The sequence below is a fragment of the Staurois parvus genome, unplaced genomic scaffold (assembly GCF_062004578.1).
Source record: "Staurois parvus isolate SC_StPar_1 unplaced genomic scaffold, SC_StPar_1.0 ptg000018l, whole genome shotgun sequence".
In the NCBI taxonomy this organism is placed as follows: Eukaryota; Metazoa; Chordata; class Amphibia; order Anura; family Ranidae; genus Staurois; species Staurois parvus.
The window spans coordinates 15,760,434-15,775,997 of NW_028317814.1; the positions used below are offsets into that span (position 1 = coordinate 15,760,434).

The following is a 15,564-nucleotide window of genomic DNA, read 5'->3' on the forward strand; positions in this document are numbered from 1 at the left end:
GTGTTTACTTGCCTCTCCCCAAAGCTCTATGTGTCGTTTTTCTGCTGTCTTGTTCCTCTGTTATCAGCATGAGTCACTTCTGACATGTTTTCCTGACACCAAGAGCTAAAAAGGTGACAGGGGAGAGAGCTCCAGCAGACAGCCTGTGATTGACAGCCTCAGTTCTGTTCCTGTATGCTGTGTGAAGGGGGGGGAGTCCCTTTCCTCCAATCAGCTCTCAGAGCTCTTATACAGTGTGCAACTGCAGCTCCCCACCCCTGCTCTGTGAATCTTTGAATAATCCTTTTCATCTCTGAGTTTTACAAGGATGTACAGAACAAATGGCTGCAAATAAACAGGTACAACTTATTATTATTATTATTATACAGGTTTTATATAGCACCAACAGTTTGCTCAGCCCTTTACAACATAAAGGGAGACAATACAGCAACAATTCCTTGGAACGTATTTGGATTTGTTTCACCCCTGTCTATCATATAAGGTCAGTCACTTCACTAGGTATATGTAAGGGTTTACAACCACTTTAGATCATTGATGCTGAACTTCAGGTATGATCTTCACTGCATATTTTGATTGGTCCAGCTCAGACCAATGTAAGTATGCACATCATACCTGAGGAGCTAATGTCGAAGCTGCCAATCACTGCTACTGTACTACACTGATCACCACTGTCCTCTTCATTTTTAATGAATACATGATGTTCTCTGAATGGACGAGGTGGAGATTGTGATATCACCATCCCTCCTCTTCAGTTAATTCAGTCTTGTATTCATTGAAAAAATACAAGGTCTTTTGTGAATGGGTGATGACGAGCAGTGCCAAGTGAGCGAACCCCTGTGATCAGTGTGGAGTGGGGCAGCTGCTTGCCACAAGACCCAGAAGACAGTGACGATCACTGTAATAGCAGTGACTACTACAGTAATTGAGAGCTTCCACAGCGAACTCTCAGTATGAGATATGCATACTTACGAGATCATGTCATTTCCAATGTGAATATACAATAAAAAACCTAGTTCAGGTTTTAAATACACAAATTCAAAATTTGGAACCTGTTTTGCACCAGTCAGAAAGCAGAGTACCCCTTTTAACTTTTTATCTTTACCCAAGCGCCATCATCCACATAGAATGCAGCATGCAGGGGCTCGGTGAAGGTTGCCTTGAAGGTATGCAGATGTAGGATGGTATCGCACAGCTGATAGAAGGACAAGTGTCCAGACTTGTAATCCAGGTACACAACATATCTCAAGCAGGGAGACGTGCGAGGAACTTCCTGTGTTTCTGAATTATGCATAGCTAAATATTTATTCGGAGCAAGTCGTAAGCTCCAGGACTTGTTGTTTTCTCCAATACCAGACCTTTCTTTATGCCTTTCCATGCTAGGGTAGCACACCCCAAATTCGCACAGTCCAAAGTGACTGGTTTCTATCTCCCAGAAATGTTGTCCTGAGGAGAAGCTCTTGGTGCTCAACACTTGACTCCAGAATGTAAATCTCCCAGGTAATTCTGACCTGACCTGAGGTGTTGTGTAAAATGATGCTACCTTCAGGTCATGGGATAAAGCCACATTCATATGCGCAGTGTTGACATCCAATAACATGTCAGAAGCCTCTTTTATATGGGAAGAAACTTTCAAGTTTGCCTTGTTCACAAAATCAGTAATGGATTTATGCAAAGTCAACATAACCAAAACCTCATCCAGACCAGGGATGTCCGTATCTTTATTGACTTTTACATCTTGGCCCTCAGAAGCTTCATTTACACTTGCTTGCTGTTCTTGTAGAAGAGCTATTGAATCAGTCATGTCACTCAGCTTCTTCATTTCACGTATCTTCTTGGACAGCTTGGTCTTTTGTGATTCCACCTCCTTGATCACATCAGAGACTTTGAGTAAAACATGTTCTTCCACCTTGGAGATGTCACTTAGGACTTGTTTCTCTTGGACCTCTGCCTGTCTTCTGATATCTTTGTACAGGTTGGTAGCCTGTTGTTTTTCAGAATGTGCTTTCCCCTGCACTTTTTTCTTGAGCTCCTGCAGACTTCGAACTTGTTTTTCAAGTTTGTCTTCCAGTGGAGTAAGTTTAACCAAAGCATTTTTTAGTCTCTCCTTCACCTGCTCGGCAGCCTCTTCTACAAGAATCACATCATGTCCCTTGTGCTTTCCAACCAAACAACAGGAGGTACACAGACAAGTAGTATCTTCACAGCAGTAGAACTCCAAAGGTTTCTTGTGGATGGAGCACTTTTTATTACCGAAGGAGGAGGTGGGTTCTGTTAAAACATGATCCAAGTTATTGTTGTGGGCTTCCAGGTGCTCTGCACACAGAGAGATCTCACAATGGAGGCAGGTCTTAACAGCGGGTGTAGAAGATTTAACACAATACGTATATAATATCTTCTCCTGGTCTCTCTGGATAGATAGGAAACCTTCCACTATGTTTCGTAGCTTCCTGTTTTTCTCTAGTAGAGGCCACTCGGCATACTCAGCTTTACATTCGGGACAGGTATACAGTCTGGACTTCTGTGCTTTCAGTGCAGACACCACACAGTCTTGGCAGAAGTTATGTCCACATCTTAGTGACACAGGATCTTTATAGATGTCCAGACAGATGGAGCAGTCCAGCTCTTCTTGTAGATTGACAGACGCCATGCTGAAACGGGCGAAGCAGAAATGAAAGTGAAAATGTTCCTCCTAGAAGGGCGGGAGACATTCACAGAATGTTCAGCTTGAACATTAACACATGCAGTCAACACTGCCAATTGAAAATAGACCTGTCATGGGAGAAATATGGGAGCAGCCTTTGCATACCATTTCTGAAAATGCTATTTTGTCTGGCTATTTGTAAATCACAGCATAATTGTAGTCAGAATGTTTCTAAAGAACAGTGCTATTACTGTACACAGTCAATACTTTATTCAATGGTTACTCAAGATAAAATACATATGAAAGTGCAAATATACAATCCATAAAACTTGAATCCCAATACAAATTGAAGTATATCCAATGCAGAGTAAAATGAGAGACAAAACACAGGCGTTGCCTATTCAAAGTAGATTTAATGCATCACGTGTCACAACAGAAGAGATAATAACAGATAACTAGAAAAGCTATCATCTCACGCCTGGACTATTGCAATTCCCTTCTCACTGGCCTACCCAAACGAACGCTATCCCCACTCCAGTCGATCCTAAACTCAGCGACTAGACTCATCCACCTCACCAACCACTCCACATCTGCCTCCCCCCTCTGCCAATCCCTTCATTGGCTCCCGATTGCTCAACGCATCAAATTCAAACTGCTAACTCTGACCTACAAAGGCATTCACAATGCCGCCCTGAACTACATAACTGACCTGATACCCAAATACTACCCTACCCGTGCCCTCTGCTCCTCACAGGACCTCCTACTCTCTAGCTCCCTGGTCTCCTCCTCCCACGCCCAATTGCAGGACTTCTCCAGGACTTCCCCATCCTCTGGAACTCCCTACCCCAATCCATCAGACTGTCACCTACCCTCCTTACCTTCAGGCGCACCCTGAAAACCCTCCTCTTCAGGGAAGCCTACCCCAACCTCACCTAACACCCGACCTCACCTAACAACTAACCTCCTCCACTCCTCCCACCACTCCATCCCCCACAGCCATCTCCTCCTGTACCACCTTCCCCTCCCTCCTAGATTGTAAGCTCGAAAGAGCAGGGACCTCGAACCCCTCGTGTATTGTATTGTTACTGTCTTGTCTCATGTTCTGTCCCCCTTGCTACTGTACAGCGCTGAGCATACCCTTTGGCACTATATAAATACTGTATAATAATAACTAGAAAAGCTACAATTTCTGGGGAAATTGTGTGAAGTGTTCTTGCCTCCAGCAGTCTACAACTGGAGTGGGCGGAGTAACTAGGTGGAGAGGCTTGAGTAACTGTTGTGTGGTTGGAGTGGCTAGAGTAACTGTGAAAAGGTTGGACTGGGCAGAGTAAACACTATAAATCCTACAGCAAAGAGCTTTATATTGTGAGAATCACAAGACACAGACCTACATTTTGATGCATAGTATGTCTCTGAAATATTAAAAATGAAGGCACAGTCGCAGTTTAGAAATTGCCGTGGACATTTTTAGTGATAGCAGGGATAGCTGAACGTTTTGATATAAGATTTGTGTAGGTGGCCTTGAAAATGAGGGAGTGATGGCAGTTTAGAAATCATGTCCTGATTTTTCAGCACACACGCTAGCTTTTGTCAGCTCCCACTCTAGTTTTGAACATTCCGCCATTCATTCCTATGGGACCAATTTCACCACAAAAACACCGATATTTCGTGAACCATTCGGCGAAACGTTCCACAAAGTAATAGCACACCAATCGGGAACAATCTGCACGTTTCGGTGTATTACTGTCTATGTAGTGTAAAAACTGTGGGAGAAGTTAGGGTGGTAAATTTGGCTATAATAATAAGAATATATATGTGAGATAAAAGTAAGTGGTCTTGCCATGCAAGAACATTTAAATATACAACCTGAGCTTGTAGAACAGCCGTCCCAAAGACTAGAGGCATCGTGACACAAGGAGACTATTACAGCATGGGTGGTAAAGTGTAAATCTGTAGGGATAAAGAGGAGGCTACATGCCTATGGAGGTGGGAAGAGTGGCCACCTAACAATGAGCTTACCACTGTACCCAGGGTTTATGTGGTCCAAAGTATCATTGAGTTACAGCAACACTTAAAAGATGAGTAGTGTACATACAGAAGAAAAGAAAGAAGAGTGGAAATAATAATATAGGAACCCATCACCTCCTTGAATTCTTCAAACCAGTGGTATGGGCCAGGACCAGTGTGCTCAGTTATGGAAGAATTTACGTTAATTAAAATACATTGTGAAGTCTGAAGAGTATCTAAAATAGGAGAAGACGGTCCATGTGTTCTTGTAAGTCTCTGATTTGTCTTTTTCCCCAAAGACCAGCTCCTCTAGATGGCCAAGGGGAGGTCCGGCTCACAAGCCCAGTCAAGTGGAAAGGAGGTACCAGATTTTCTCCTTTTTCTTGATAAGGCAGTGTGGGCCACTGTCAAAAAGTGATCAAGTAAACTCTCTTTGTTCTATTTATAGGAGCCAGGCAACATGGACAATACAGCAATAGTGGGGGTATTGGAGATCCTGTAATTCCACTATAAATTGTTTTTTTTTAAACAGGTGCAAAAATGGTTTGGCAGAGCAAGGGTTACAGCATGGATTGCCTAGCTTTTTTGCGAAAACCATACAAGAAATATGCAGACTTTGATTGCTGAAACCCCATATTCAGTAAATGCTAGTTGCCTGGCTGTGTTTGGTTTCAATAACTTGTCACTAAACCACTGGAGCCAGTGAGGTCAGAATTCCTGATCTGCATTTTGAATCATAGAAAGGAATAGAGGGTCATTTCTCCAGGCCATGGAGCTGGCTGTAAAGTTAGGCACCTCTAGGAACCTCTCTTTATGTCCCTTTCAGGAACATAATCCACGGTAGCGATTCTGTAGAAGTAACCAAGTGGGAAATCAGCCTGTGGTTTCATAGTTCAGAGCTGATCGAGTGGGACATGTCCGATCACAATGACTTGTATCAATTTTAATGCTGCTATGTGGCCTTCTAGGTGCACAGGGACTCCTGCACCCCTCTAAGGAGCCGCTAAGCAGCTGCTGACTGGCATCATGCCTTCTGAGAGGCCCATTGGTTAAACAGACATCCTTTCTGTCCACGCCATAGTTTTGGGAAGTTGGCAGCTCACCAGCCATCCTTGTTACTAAAAAAAAAATAAATGTGATAATTTAATCGTGACAATTATCAACACCTATTATATTGCGCTGAATGTAATCTATATATGAAAAAGCTGCCACTTTAATAAATAAAATAAAATAAACACACTACTCATATAGTGTTATAGTGGCGCTAAATAAATAATAAATAACAAATGTGAAGTGAATACCACAAAATAAATGTGAGCTATAGACTGATAACCAAGTGCTTGACAGAAATCCCCCACATGGATGTGCACTCACCACAGATAATTGCCTTCCACTCTTGTGGTTGGCAAACAAGCTTCCTGGGATAATCTTCCCAATTATAGATGATGCTTATAAATTGCATAAGAAAGAAACTCCACTGCCTCGAGATATATCATGTAAAACATAAACAAAAAGACGCTCCAATGGTGTAGTATAAAAAACCAGATTCTTTAATTTAGTGAATGGACATTACTCACAAGCAAACTAGTAAAACAAGCCAAAATGATTTGACCATGGAGGTATGAGTAAGTCTGAAGTGACGAAACGCGTCAGTCAGTGACGGTGCAGCGACCGGGAGTGACATGGACTGTGACCAGCAGTGACCCAACGGCGTTAGATATCAACAAACCGGAGATGGTGAGAGCACCTGGTCTATGATCACTTCAGGCTTATCCATGGTCAAATCATTTGGGCTTGTTTTACTAGTTTGCTTGTGAGTAATGTCCATTCACTAAATTAAAGAATCTGTTTTTTTATACTACACCATTGGAGCATCTTTCTGTTTATGTTTTACATGATATATCTCGAGGTAGTGGAGTTTCTTTCTTATGCAATTTATAAGCATCATCTATAATTGGGAAGTGTGATAGACAGCAGAAATATTCTTTTATTTTTGTGTTGTTTTGTTAACACGGCCAACAGTCAACTTGTCTGTTTAGAATTTGCAGTTCCTGTGCCCTGCAAGGGGTGGGAGGTAAACGTTATCCCAGTAGGGAGTGCAGACAGCATGGTTTCTTATGGAGCTTGGGGCTTGGTCAATTGGGAAGGCCATATACTGTCCTATGTGGGAAGATAGACTCTTACAATAGGAGAGCTTGATCCAGGATGGACAGAGCCGTTCATGGCTGAAACCTAACTTCAAGATGCATTGAACTGTGCTTTGCTTTGTGCACTGCTGGGACTTGTGGTCCTATATTGCCTGTGTAGTCTTGAAGCTGCGGCCAAGACACACAGCCCTCTGAAGACCCGTGAGGAGTTGGTGCCTATCTGCCTAGACTTCCTCTGCTGAGGCCACTGCTGGCTGGTGAGTCCCTGGATTGCTTCCCTGTGAAATGCCCTCTGCTGAGTGCCCAGACTTACTGTCTGCTAGAGCTTTCTTCTGCTGAGTGCCCTGATTACCCTGCCTGCCATAGCTGCCTTCTGATGTGTGCCTGGATCTCCTACCTGCCAGAGCTGCCTTCTGCTGAGTGCCCGGACCTCCTGCCTGCCAGAGCTGCCTTCTGCTGTGTGCCTTGATTACCCTCTCTGCCAGAGCTGCCTTCTGCTGTGTGTCCTGATTATCCTGCCTGCCAGAGCTACCTTCTGCTGTGTGTCCTGATTATCCTGCCTGCCAGAGCTACCTTCTGCTGTGTGTCCTGATTATCCTGCCTGCCAGAGCTACCTTCTGCTGTGTGTCCTGATTATCCTGCCTGCCAGAGCTGCCTTCTGCTGTGTGCCCTGATTAACCTGCCTGCCAGAGCTGCCTTCTGCTGTGTGCCCGGATTATCTTTGCCTGAACTGCCCCTCTGCTGTGTGCCCAGTTGCCCATTGTCTGCCATGCTGCCCTTCTGCTGTGTGCCCGGACTTACCCATTGTCTGTCTGAACTGCCATGTTGTAGCCTGAACTTTACCCATTACCTGCCTGAACTGTCCCTCTGCTGTGTGCCCCGGACTTAACCCTTGCTGCACCAATCAAGTGCCCCAAATCCCTCAATAAAAACCTTGTGCACCGACCGCTCTCTGCGTGTGTTCTGTCTCACCTACACCTCCATCACAGGAAGATTATCCCAGGAAGCTTGTTTGCCAACCACAAGAGTGGAAGGCAATTATCTGTGGTGAGTGCACATCCATGTGGGGGATTTCTGTGAAGCACTTGTTATCAGTCTATTGCACGCAGTGAAGGAGAAGAATTGAGTTTATGGACTTTGGATCACTTTATTATGTTTTGTTATGGACTTTTGATCACCTTTAATTTAAATTGATTTTTTATCACGTTAATCACGGGTGTTTTATTCATTTTTGGTCACATTTATTTTGTGGTATTCACTTCACATTTTTTTTATTTATTATTTATTTAGCACCACTATAACACTATATGAGTTGTGTTTATTTTATTTCATCCTTGTTACTGTTCAATAAATATTCCATTTTATTCTGAGTTTGTATAAAAATAGCCGTGTGCCAGTGTCCTGTATACAGTGCATCTGTCTTAAGGGCATTCTAGAGGTGGGTGTTTTTTTTCCATTGCTTTCCTCCCATGGAACTGTTGTGTAGTTCTGGTATCTTGCCCTTGCTCTGCCTGTGAAGTGTCTGTTTGTTATCCTGGACTTTTCAGTACTTCATCACACAGCTAAAGGGTGGGGGATGCTGAATCAGTGGTTGGAAATTGAGGGTAATGGGTACTATCTTAACTGCTTTAAGTCCGCACTATAGCTGAAATACTGCTACGGGGGGACTCTCTGTGCGACATCACGTATATATACGTGATTCGTGCGACTGCGGCGACCGCGCACGTACCCGCCGACCCACCAGTGCCGTGATTTGGTGCCTGACCAATCAATCAACAGATTCAGGCCAGTGATGTTCGGCCTGGATCTTCTGAATGATCCCTGCCCTTTCAGAGATCTTCCTGTACCTGTGATTACATTTACACAGGCACAGGAAATTATTAAATCTTCTCTCTCTGGGCACATTCCGTCCCAGAGAGAGAGAAGAAAGCAGATCCACGTGAGTAAAAGCAGTACACCTTACATCAGGGGCGTGACTAGGGTTGGTGTCACCCGGTGCAATAACGCTTGGTGACACCCCCTCCGACGATCCCCGCAGAATGGATCGGATCTGCGGATTGAGCATAATGGATCGGACTCCGATCCATTATACTCTCCAATCCGCAGATCTGATCCATCCTGCGGGGATCGTCGGCTTTCTTTACAACTTACCTTTTCGTGGAGCGGGTCTGGTGTCAGCCTGTATAGGTTGCATGCCGACGATCCCCGCAGGATGGTTCGAATCTGCAGATTGAGCATAATGGATCGTTTGAAGCTACAGTGCATTACATTTGGTTTCAAGGTTTGGATATCCTTTAAAGCCTAACCAGAAACTTTTTCTAGTTTTGCATAGAATGGGGAAGCGTTAAATATTATTATTACAGGTACTTACGTATATAGCTCTGTCAATTTACATATATATATTGTAAATTCACATCAGTCTCCAACCCTCAAGGAGCGTACAATCTAAGGTCCATAACTCACATTCATGCATTTACATACTAGGTTCCATTTAGACAGGAGCCAATTAACCTACCAGCATGTCTTTGGAGTGTGGGGTGAAACCCATGCAACCACAGGGAGAACATGCAAACTTCAGGCATGTGGTGCTGTGGATGGGATTCGAACCGACGACCCTAGTGCTGCCAGGTGGAAGTGCTACCATTTTAGCCAGAGTTAATAATTCTCGAAGGTTTTTCTATCTGTAACTCCATTGGGGAGATTTTCTCTTACGTCCTGTCCCTGTGACACCTGTGAAAGAAATGAGGAGTAACCTGGACAGGATGGCACAAACAGCAATAAAAACATTGTCATATGTTCTAAACCTGCCTAACTCTACAAAAAATGTGATTTAAAACTGTTTGTAAAGGTTCAGGTTTTTTATTACATAACATACATGTAAAGGGCAAAGTGGTGGTTGTATGTCACATCCTCCATGTTTTCCCTCCCCACTGAGTGCCAAGCAAGGGTGGGTTCTTCCGGGCTACACTAGGCACCTTGTACAGGGTCTCCCCTACTTCACACAAAAGGGGTACCTTTGTGCCGCTTTCACCAATGCCTTAGGACAAGGCTAAGCTGGCTGCCAAGAAATACTCGGTGTTAGGGCAGGCCCCTACTATTAGAGATGAATGTACACCATGTACACTTGCACTGTTCTCCAGTTAAGTCCCCGTGTAAATGATATCCTTCTACTGTAACTTGCAATTAGACAGGACATGTCAAACAATGACCACAGTCACCTGTCCAGTGTTTCCCACTACCGGTCCCAGTAGCAGCATGGAACACCATCGTGCGCAGGCTCAAAAGTGAACTTGGCTTTAAATCTTGAACTTCTGTACCTCTTTACAGGATGGGACCTGTGCACTGAAGTTCTGTTCTAGCTAAGGGAGACGGAATGAGGCATCGGGAGTGTCAACAACATCTCCCTGGTGGCTAGAGGCAATTCTACCTATAACAGGTACACATTTCGACAGGCTGCTTGCTGACTGTACCTTCATTGCTCATGGCAACCACATGTATAACTTCCACTAGAATGACTCTTAACGTGCTGACTCTTCATACCCCATGTGACACAAGCTGTAGAGTGTGTGATAGTGCCAGTTACGTGCAATGCACCCTTTTCAAGGACTTCAGACCAGACAGGAGGCAAAGTTTAATGCTTTACTTGTATTAAAGTGCAACATTACAATAGAATCCAAGCAGACATAACAATCCAGTAGAGTGTCAAAAAAACAGTCAACATCTTAAGTCCCTAGTCCCTACGTCTAGCCAGGCTACACAGAGTCCTTCTGAGGCATTTTCCAGCACTGGAGTCTTTGACAGTAAAGTTTTGGCAACTTTACATCTTGATGGCAGACTATGACATCTTTGTACTCTTTTCAGGTGTAGCTCTCCTCTGGGAACTGGGAAAATGGGCAAGACCAGGCAATCACTCCAAAACTCTGGACTCGGCCCACCATCCCCTTTTATATCACATGTGCAGTGGGTTCGACCCAAAGATCCCGCCAAAAAAAGCCAAAGAACCTGGAACGCATTAACCCCTACCCTCCCATCTGGAGCAGGACCTATCTGGCTAATTTCAACCTGCCTACATACGTTATACTTATATACCCTGTGCAATGGTATTGCACAGAGAGGCCCCAAAGTTCCTCTTCTGGGCCCCCTGCCAGGGCTGTAGGCTCCTCCTCTTCTCTGTGCACCGCTCAGGAAGCTGCTTCTCATTGGGGCACAACTGTGGGCTTGCTTCTGTGCCGGATTGTGTGTGTGTATAGAAACAAACAGTGCAGCCCACCCCACCCCCAATCTCTGCTGGATTGAGATAGGACTCAGGTAAGTATAAAGGGGGCGATACTTCCACTGGAACATTTTTTAGCTTAATGCAGAGAATGCATTAAGGTAAAAAATGTTCTTTATCTCCTAAATAGTTCAGCACTTCTGTAAAATTCTGGTCAATGGTATTGTATGCAAATAAATATAAGTAGTCAACAACTACTACACAGATGGAACATCAGAGAAAGTGAGAAAGCTAAGTCCCATCCAGTTTAGGACATATAAATTGTATTAGAGATCATTAGTTAGACAGAGTTCTCTTTAGAATCCAATACTATGCAGGGGCGGACTGACCATTTGAAAACTCGGGCACTGCCCGAGGGCCCGGGGTCAATAGGGGGCCCCATGAGATGCCCCTGGTACCTTTTTCATAGGCTTTTTTGAGTTTGGGCAAGGACACAGGGGCCCCATGATCCCCTATTGCCCGGGGGCCCCATGAGTTGTCAGTCCGCCCCTGATACTATGTATTGTGTTTCTCGCCCTGCATGCTTGTATAATAAATACATCTACTTTCCAATCTGGCTTCAGCAGTCAAAATTTTATCAAAACCCATGGGTATAGGTTTCCCCTTCAGGGGGAATGGCTGGGTGTTCACAAACTTCTGGCCACATAGTGTATTTATAAGGTCTGATTCTTCATAACATTCTCTTGGCGTAACCTTCGCTTCTTCTCTAGTTCCTTTTGGATTTTGTAAGTTTTCTCTGTAATCAAATGGTAGTACTCATCCTGGATGAAATGAAATAGACAAAGGTAAACAGACAAACAGAAAGTAACTAAATTCCACTATTACACAATCATTATCTTTAAAATCCATGGTCCCTTAAAAACTCTCTGCATGGGCAGAACACAGGATTGCTTTAACCACTTGACCTCCAGAAGGTTTACCCATTTTCCTGAACAGGCCTTTTTTGCGATACGGCGTTGTGTTACTTGAACTGACAATTGCGCAGTCATGCAACGCTGTACATAAATGAAATTTATGTAATTTTTTCCTCACAAGTAGAGATGTCTGTGGTGGTATTTGATCACCTCTGCGTTAATTTTTTGAGTTATAAACGAAAAAAGACTGAATTAAAAAATATATATATATATATATATATATATACTTTATTTTCTGCTATAAAACCAATCCAAAACAAAAATTTTAAAAAAATCAAATGTCTTCATAAATTTAGGACAGAATTCTGCTACATATTTTTGGTAAAAAGATCCCAATAAGCATATTTTGATCTGTTTGCGCAAAAGTTATAGCGTCTACAAACTATGGTACATATACTGGAATTTTAAAAACATTTTTTTTTAATATTAGCAATGGGGCGATCAACTACTTATAGCGGGACTGCAATATTGTGGCAGACATTTTTATATTAACTGACACTAGCTGACACTTTGTGGGAACCAGTGACACCAATAAAGTGATCAGTGCTATAAATATGCACTATCACTGTACTAATGACATTGGCTGGGAAGGGGTTAAACATCTTGGATGATAAAAGGGTTAACTGTGTGCCTAGCTATGCGCTTGGTGTACACTAGGTAGTGCTTTTGCAAGGGGAAGTGAAGGATACATGATTGCAGGGACACACGATTCTTCACACCCCCCCCCCCCCCAGGCAGAGCTCTGTTCTGTGTGCTGCCCAACGATTGGCAGGTGCCAGCAGATGTCTGTTCACCGGCACTCGCAGATCGGCTTCTGCTGTGAGTGTTAACAGCAGAAGTGATCCGCCGGCCTCCCTATGATGGAAGTGCAAAATCACATACTGTATAAAGCCAAATTCCAGTTACATTTTTAACCCACTGCTAAGCTTTTGCACCCTGCACTACAAGTGATGATAATGCTGGGGTGCGGGGGTTGAGGGAGGGGATGTATTTCCAATCTAGAGTTGGACTTTAAACAGGGAGCAAGTCACAATCCTGCTTCATCAAATGTAGCAAGCAGAAAAAACCTCAGATACAAAATTGTATTAATAAATGTAAATATAGTATAACAGTATCCAGACTACTAGTACTTTCAGAAGAAGGTCAGTAATTGAAGCCATCTTCATATCTCGCTTATCATTCTAATCAACAAAATTCTGTAAGACACTGTAGTACAATACATACCCGGCTATTGGCAGACACAAACATGTCACCCTCAACCCTCTTAGCATACGCCACCAGTTTCTCCATGCGTCGATCTCTCATGGGAGCTGGATCAGGAGCACGGAAGATTGCCTGGACCCTGTAATTAGAATAACATTGGATAACATTCACATATACTACCTTAGGGGAATTCAGTACAATTCAGTTCTTAAACCTACAGTATAGCCCAACACTATTTCCCTACTTAGATTCACTTACATTCTGTAGACAATGTGATTTCGAAGATCCTGAGTCACGGGTTGGTGCCAGGCTTTCCTCACCCCTGAAGCGCACTCAGCAGTTGGTATAGTGCCCATGTTGCCATCTTGCCTGTGATTATTTACATAATTCAGTAAAGAAGTGAAATGAGAAAATGATAGCAAGCATTAACTATGGGCATTTTTCATTAGCAGAAATATACAGTAGCCATTGTGAGTCTATGAAGGGGACCAGTCACCTATATAATAGATCACATGTAGTGAAGTGTGGTTTTGGCAATGGTCTATGGCTCTGCCAGGTGCGGTTGGGTGGGGAGTGCCATTATATTCCCAGCTGCTTACTCTGCATTTGGGCCAATGCGGGGCAGAGATGAAACCCAGCCTGGATTCAGAGTCTGAAGTTGGCAGCTGTGCTGTGCCTGCTGCACAATATGAATCTGTCTGGCTGTCCTTTCCTCCTAATGTGCTGAATGAAAGAGGCTTAGATGACAGCTGGCTGGATTCACTCTGTTGTATTGGGTGTTCCAATACTTTTGTCAATATAGTGTATGTCTGTGTGACCAAGCTCTGTACAAACAACCTTACTTCTGTCCTTAGCGACAACGGTTCTGCACCTTACACGTTATGCCAGTCGTGTGGCTTAATCCGAGGGTCTGACCCTATGATCATAATGTGTAAGGGGGAAAAACGGTGGTGTCACGATGCTAAGAAGGCTAGAATCCAATGTATATTCTGGTTATTCTAAGTATAGGGATATCACATACTGTATGTAAGACTTTTTTGCAACCTAGCTACATAAAGGGACCTAAAATCCAAAAAGCACCCTCAAGCTTTCAAGAGGTATCAATTAGGCATCTCATTACCTGACTATTTATCACAGGTTTGGAGGCTCAGGAGTGCCAGGACAGAAGAAATACTCACAAAATGACCACATTTTGAAAAGCAGACACCACAAGGTATTTTTTTAGGAGACATAGTAAGCCTTTTGAAGATTTAATTTTTTTGTCACAAGTTTTTGAAAATGAGTAAAAAGAAATGAATTCTGTTGCAAGTTGAAAATTAGGTTAGGTTATTCCTAACACACAGTAAGGATATACTTAGAAATACACCCCAAAAAACATTCTGCTTTCTTTCTAAGTATGGGGATACCACATACAGTATGTGAGACATAGAGGGGCCAAAATCCAAGGAGCACCTCCAAACTGACTACCTATCACATTTTGGAGGCTCTGAATCACCAGGACACCCACAAAAAAGTATTTTTTATGGTAAAATGGTGAGTCTTTGTGAGGATTTAATTTTTTTTGCCACAAGTTTTTGGAAAGTGCATAAAGAAAATAAAAATTTATTTTTTTTACACAGTTGTCAATTTAATAAGATGTTTCTTACACACAGCATGAGTATACTTAGAATTACATGCCAAAAAACATTACACATATGTGAGACTTTTTTAATGTATTTATTTATTATGTATTGAACATTGTATCTTGTGTATCGCAAAAATCAACCAACATTGTATCAAAAACATACTGTAATGCCTCTGTAAAAGTGGTCAGGGAACAGAGCTTAGTGCAGCTTCACCTATAGCAGTTCCCATCCTATAAGCCAAGCAAAGCTAGCCTACTGGTACATCGATTTCCTCAGGAATTATACTCTGCTATGTTCACTGGCCAGAAAGTGTAGGACGTTGAGCAAAGGGTGAACAAAAGAGTTCCTGTGGTCCAGAAGTGCAGTTGTCAGCAGAACATGGCTGGGATTGGTGACTTGCAGGAACTTAGTCAGTGGGATATGCAGATGGATCAGTTCAGGCAGCAGGCAGAGAGGTGGTTGTCAAACAGGCAATGGATCAGTCCAGGCAGCAGGCAGAAACATGGTCAATACATAGGCCAGGGTCAGCACAGGTGACAGGCAGAGGCAACACTGCATTAGTATGGCAATGATTAAGACCACTGTTGCTGGCTGCACTTTTAGGCAGGTTGCCTACTGTTCTGAGCCTGGTCTGAGGTTATGTTGTTCTAGTGTATCAAAAGAACTTGGGTCAGTAAAGCACAAGTGGGGCATGGAAAAAAGCTCCTACAAAAGTCTAGCAGGAGGATCAATGGAGTTGCTATGGGTAACCAAG

The 15,564-nt window shown here is 43.3% G+C and overlaps 2 protein-coding genes across 2 annotated transcripts; both read right to left on the minus strand.

Annotated features, from left to right (window-relative positions):
- Positions 1-1,084: 1,084 nt before the first annotated feature.
- Positions 1,085-2,647, minus strand: LOC149473130 (E3 ubiquitin/ISG15 ligase TRIM25-like). Its single transcript, XM_089684129.1, has one exon. It carries the CDS (start codon positions 2,645-2,647, stop codon positions 1,085-1,087), a length of 1,563 nt encoding a protein of 520 aa, XP_089540255.1.
- A 7,773-nt stretch (positions 2,648-10,420) lies between these two features.
- On the minus strand, positions 10,421-13,856 carry LOC149473131 (histone lysine acetyltransferase CREBBP-like). Its single transcript, XM_089684292.1, has 3 exons — positions 13,444-13,856; positions 13,207-13,324; positions 10,421-11,829 (listed from the first exon to the last, which is right to left on the minus strand). Exons 1-3 carry the CDS (start codon positions 13,539-13,541, stop codon positions 11,722-11,724), a joined length of 324 nt encoding a protein of 107 aa, XP_089540418.1. The 5' UTR covers positions 13,542-13,856; the 3' UTR covers positions 10,421-11,721.
- Between the last annotated feature and the right edge of the window lie 1,708 nt (positions 13,857-15,564).

Excerpts from the sequence above, each read along its gene's own strand:
- LOC149473130 (XM_089684129.1), bottom strand. The coding sequence starts at position 2,647 with ATGGCGTCTGTCAATCTACAAGAAGAGCTGGACTGCTCCATCTGTCTG.
- LOC149473131 (XM_089684292.1), bottom strand. The coding sequence starts at position 13,541 with ATGGGCACTATACCAACTGCTGAGTGCGCTTCAGGGGTGAGGAAAGCC. Across the intron at positions 13,325-13,443 it reads AATCACATTGTCTACAGAAT|GGTCCAGGCAATCTTCCGTG; the intron begins GTAAGTGAATCT and ends TTCTAATTACAG. Across the intron at positions 11,830-13,206 it reads TTGTGTCTGCCAATAGCCGG|GATGAGTACTACCATTTGAT; the intron begins GTATGTATTGTA and ends CATTTCATCCAG.